General features: G+C 44.3%; 1 protein-coding gene across 1 annotated transcript in view; it reads left to right on the top strand.

The window, feature by feature from the left end:
* The first annotated feature begins 799 nt into the window (after positions 1 to 799).
* LOC114047169 (serine/threonine-protein phosphatase 6 catalytic subunit) overlaps positions 800 to 5,364 on the top strand; it is a 44,207-nt gene continuing 39,642 nt past the window's right edge. The window contains exon 1 of the mRNA XM_027867936.1: positions 800 to 945. Within this exon, the coding sequence (XP_027723737.1) occupies positions 871 to 945 (75 nt within the window). The 5' untranslated portion in view covers positions 800 to 870. The remainder of the gene's footprint in view (positions 946 to 5,364) is intronic.

Here is a 5,364-nt window from a genome sequence, read left to right as displayed (position 1 = left end):
AACAACTATGTACAAACAAGATATGTACAGGATAAATTGCATGTAATCTCAAAGGGAAGGCACTAGCAATAAAGGGGATCGGGAAAGACTTCTTGAAAAAAGGTGGAATGTGTGCAGTCACTTGAAGGAAGCCAGGGAAAGCAGAAGGCGGAGACAAGGAAGGAGAGCATTCCAGACATGGGGAATCGCTAGCGAAAACGTTCTGTGTCCGGAGATGGAGTGTCTTGTGGGAGGAACAGAAAAGAAGCCAGTGTAACTGGATCGTAGAGTACATGGGGGAGAATAAAGCGTAAGAAGCTTGGAAAAGTACGAAGGGCCCAGGGTGTGAACTGGATTCTGAGTTGGGGGACGCGGGCAAAGGGGAGGCGAGGGACAGAGAATCACACAGGGCGGGGAGGGGCAAAGTCGAGGGCTCCACGGCGTGAATGTCCAGAGAAGGTTCTCCCACGTCACAATTCAGCATCGATCCCCTACACAGGACAAGGCGGCCTTTGCCCGGTGCATGTAGGTATATACATGTGCAATAAGTGCGTTTATGTGAATAAACCAGAGGTATAACAAGCGCTGCTTGACATGGGAAACTACAAGTCCCAGCCGGCTTAGCGGCTTCTGGGAGGACCCTACGGGTCCTGGTAAGTTTCGAGAGTACCACAGGTCCTTCTCTTCCGTGTAACTCCCGCGACTTTCAGTTTTGAGCCATTCAGAAGTAGGGTCGTAGGGGCGGGGAGAAGGAAGAAGCGGAAGGGCAAACTTTCACGCCCTGACGCAGAAACGCTTCGCATCTACAGGAAGTGACGTTGCACCGAGTTCCGGCTTCGGCCTTCTCCGCCGCCGCCGCCGCCGCCGCCACTGCGGGTTGTTATTCCTAAAATGGCGCCCTTGGACTTGGACAAGTATGTGGAGATCGCGCGGCTCTGCAAGTATCTGCCGGAGAACGACCTGAAGGTAAGGGCCGAGCTTCTGGGCCGGGCCGGCGGGGCCGCAGCGCGCTCACTCCGGGGCCCCCGCGTCTTCCGGGAGCGGTGCAACTGAGAGTCCTCCCGCCCTTCTTCCCTCCTTTCCGTCCCGGCCCCCGCCCCTGTCAGCTCCGGGAGCCCCGAGGAGTCGGGGCGGCGGCGGCGGCACCTCCCCGCCCCCCGGCGGCTTCTGTGCCCCTTTTTTTCCCACCCCCGGTCTCGCCTTCTCTCCACCCCGTGGAGCCGACATGCAGAGAAGGGGGCAGTAGCCACAGAAAGAGCTAGAGGAGACTTGAGACATTCTCTGCTCCAGCTCCCCCCTCGCTTTAACAGATGGGGAAACTGAGGTAGGCAGAGAGAAGGGGACCCAAGAAGTCAGCGGCAGATCTTGGCATGGGGGTAGGGGATACGGGGGCATGGACGGTCGCCTGAGGTCCACAGGGGCCTCCGGGGTCGGATCTTCCAGCTCGCTCGCCTGGCAGTTCCCAGCTGAGATCTGGGGATGCCTCTTCTTGGCTGGTCTTACATCAGGGGCGGGATGCCTGCTTGTCGGCGATGTGGCAGGGATCTTGCTTGCTTCAGGAGATCTGCGGGATGCTTCGTAAAGCCCCTTTCAGTTCTGAGACGCTCTGATTCTGTCATTTAAGGGGAAAGTTACAGTTCAAGTGTTTGAAAGGTTGTCATGTGCGAGAGGTATCGAACTTGCTCCGCTTGGCCCCCGGGAGCAGAATTAGGAGCAGTAGATAGAAGTTGCAGCGATTGAGCCTCGATGTAAGGAAAAACTTCCTGCCAGACCACAGCTGAGCAAAAGTGGAATGGGCCACATCAGATCTCCTCTTCCCTAGAGGTCTTCACATAGAGACTTGCTGGCCTAACTTCTTGGGAAAGCTGTAGAAAGTATTGCTGCTCAGGTATGAGTTGGTGTAGATACCTTCTGAAGGTCTTCTAAGTTTTTAGATATTGGGATTTTGATAGCCGTTTGTACTGAAGAATTTGAAGTTTCTCTCTCTTTCCCTCACTCCCATGGAGAATAGGGTTTAGGTTTCTTTTACTTGGCCCCAGGGGGCAGAAGTAGGAACAAGTGGGTACACATTTTCAGAGTGGCATATTTTTGAAACTTCCTAAAAATTAGGAGAGGTATGGGGCAGTATTATGGACAGAGAACCGGGGTCCAAGCCACGAAGATCAGGGTTTAAGTCTTAAGTCTTTGAAACACGCAGCGCTTGTGGCCTTGGGTACATCACTTAACCTCTTAGTGCTTAGGCAGCTGTTTCAGACTCTGAATTGCAGAGAAGGTGCCAACTTAAATTGGTAGAAGGAGTTTCCTCATCTGGAATTTCTGTACACCAGGTCAAAGCTTCAGCCCCTGTTCCCTCTTCCCCCCCAAAATAGACCAGTTCTATAATGGAGTCTACACCCTGAATAAGTGTGAGTTCCCAGGTGCTGGATTTCTTCAAGCAAACAGTAATAGAGCTCACTTATTGAGGAAGATTTAGAGGGAATTTATGTTTCCGTTATATGGTACGACTAGGTCATTTCTGAAGTCCTTTCTGACCAAGAGTTTTTGATTCTACTGTTGTTTCCCTCTTCTTAGAGGAGGGAAAGCCATTTTCTGATCAGATTCAGGAGAGTTAAGATCAAACTTTTTACCTCTGTTTTAGATTCTAACAGCCTGCCTTGTTTTGATTGAGCTGTTGATGTTAGCCTCTTTTTAGACTTAACCATATTTTCAGGGAAAGAAAGTTTTCTACTTTGTTGCAAAGTTTGAGTGTGCAATATTTAGGTTATTGTTAAAATATGATAGCAGATAGAGATTGTAATTTAATTCAGGAAGGTGAAATAAACCATGTTTCCTTATTTCTCTCCCATCCCCCAAATAGGGATTGGTTATAAGACATAGCAAGACAAACTTACTTGCTGGTTGTATTTGTCTAAAGGTGTGGTAACATAAACTCCTTTGTTAGAATGTATGATCCTTGACTGTACGGATTGTTTCATTCGTTATATTTAGTATCTCCAGTGTTTCTGTGCCTAGTATAGTGCACCTACATAGTAGGTGCCTAATAAATGTTTTTCGATTGACTGGTGCTACTTTTAGCTGTTTTAAAGTTTAATTCCCCCCTCCCCCCAAGTTGTTCCTGGTATACTGCCATGTTTTAGTAATTTGAAAGTGAAGGAATTTAAATCTCTGGAATATTGGGGTTTTTTTCCTAAGTGGTTTCTCTGTTTGTGTAGTGCTTATAGTGTTTGTGCTTACAAGTGGGTACTAGTGCCAGAATATTGGTTTACTCAGTAAACTTTGATCAGCTGTTTGCTAAGTGGTTAGCCTGCAGTCAGGTTTCTATCTCTTTTTGAGATATTAAAGGAATTTGTCAATGTAAAATGCATAAATTATGTTCTTATGAGAAAGAGGAGTTTTGCTTCTTTTGCTTTGTGAGTCTGCTCAGTTCATGAAATTTACACTTAAGTGTAACAATTATGGGTAAGCTCACTATTATATTTTCTGTTTGGAAGAAATTTATGGGCAACTTATTTTTAAACAAGATGTCTGGAAAGAAATGAGAAGTCAAAAGATCGTTTCAATTGCAGTTGTGCACATTTATATAGGTAGTACTTTGCAACTTATGAAGCACTTTCCTCATAATACTCTTAGAAGTAATTATATAAACACTATCCCAGTATGCTCCAGAGGAGTGAAGTGACTTGTCTATAGTCATGCAGCTAGTGATAAGAGTTGTGATTGCAACTGAGGCCTTCTTTCTTCCATTTCTAGTACTGTTTCCTCGAAAATTTTGCATTCAGAATAGATACCATTGCCTACATTTTCTTTCTGAATATATTCTTCTCCTTTCGCTTCAGAGATTTCCACGCTTTCCTGGCCTACCTTTCTAACTTCTCTGACCCTTCATCTCAATGTCTTAAGGTATGCATCCCTTAAAGTGTTATTCTTGATTCTCTTCTCTTGGTAATCTCACTTCCACAGTTTCAGCTATTACTATAATATAGATGACACCCAAATCTTTTTCCACTCCCCACCTCTTCTGAGTTCTGGATATACATGAATCCTTCTAGGGCATATCTATCAAGACAGGACTTCTCATTGGCATTTCAAACTCAATACACCCCAAATTGAATTTCTTATCTTTTCCCCAGTGCAGTGGAAAAAGCATTGATTTAGTTAGGGGACTTGGATCTGAATCTAACTTCTGCTATATATTGTCTATGAGACCTTGTTTATGCTTCCCTTAGTCTTTGGACCTGGAGTTCAAAGACCTGAGTTCAAATCAGCCTCAGAGGTCCTTAATAGCTTTGTGACCTGGACAAGTCACTTAACTTTCTGTCTCAGATTCATCATTTGTGAAATAGGAATAATAATAGCATCAACCTCACAGGGTTGTTACGAAGGTAAAATGAGATAACATTTGTAAAGTGCTTCACAGACCTTAAAGTGATAAAGAATTATTATTGTACCTATTATCATGTCCTATTAGCCACCTGGACTATAAACTCTGAGGGCAGGGATTGTTTCTTACCCAAATTTACAACTCCTCTAGTTCCTATTTGCAAGGTGCTGCAGCCGTTCAAATAAATATTTGTTGAATTGAATTAAGCTACAAATTTAATTTTAAACTAGTTTGGCTTTTGTTGGTAGCATTGCCCAGACTATACCAAACAGTTTAAACTTTTATCAGTGATGGAACTAATGATAATAACTAATAATAATAATTCATTGCTTTTAGAAATCATATGTGTCAGTTGATTTGCCTTATGGCTGAACTCACCATATCTTTGATCTCTCAGATCAAAACTCCTATCCTTTCCATAGTCACTACATCCTTCTATGTAGTGTCTCCTCCATTAGAATGTAGGAAGGTTAAGGGGCAGCTAGGTGGTGCGGTGGATAGAGCTCTGGCCTTGGAGTCAAGAAGACCTGAGTTCACATGTGACCTCAGACACTTGACACTTACTAGCAGTATGACCCTGGGCAAGTCACTTAACCCCGATTGCCTTACCAAAAAGCAAAAAAAAAAAAAAAAAAATAGGAAGGTTAGGGACTGTTTCTTTTAATCCTATCCGAAGCACTTAGCTCAGTGCCTGGCACATAATAACTGCTTATTAAATACTTTTTCATTTATCCTTTTGCACTTTAAGGTGTATAGAGTACTCTCAGTATAACCCTGGGAGGTAGGCAGTCAAGTCTCTTATCTCCATTTTACAGATGAGGAAATTGAGGCGCAGAGAAGTTAATTGAGTTGTCCAAGGGCAAGTGACAGAGCAAGGATTAAAATCTGCCTCTTGGATCCTATTCTAGAACTCTTTCCTGTATACTACCTTGTTTTTATTAATATTATAAAAACCACTACTAAATTTAAGAACAGGGAATGGATGTGAGGTTTGGTTTTTCTTT

Source organism: Vombatus ursinus, unplaced genomic scaffold, assembly GCF_900497805.2.
Source record: "Vombatus ursinus unplaced genomic scaffold, bare-nosed wombat genome assembly UNPS02014786.1, whole genome shotgun sequence".
Taxonomy (NCBI): Eukaryota; Metazoa; Chordata; class Mammalia; order Diprotodontia; family Vombatidae; genus Vombatus; species Vombatus ursinus.
Note: the sequence above shows the minus strand (reverse complement) of the source record. Positions and strands in the feature narration are given on the sequence as shown.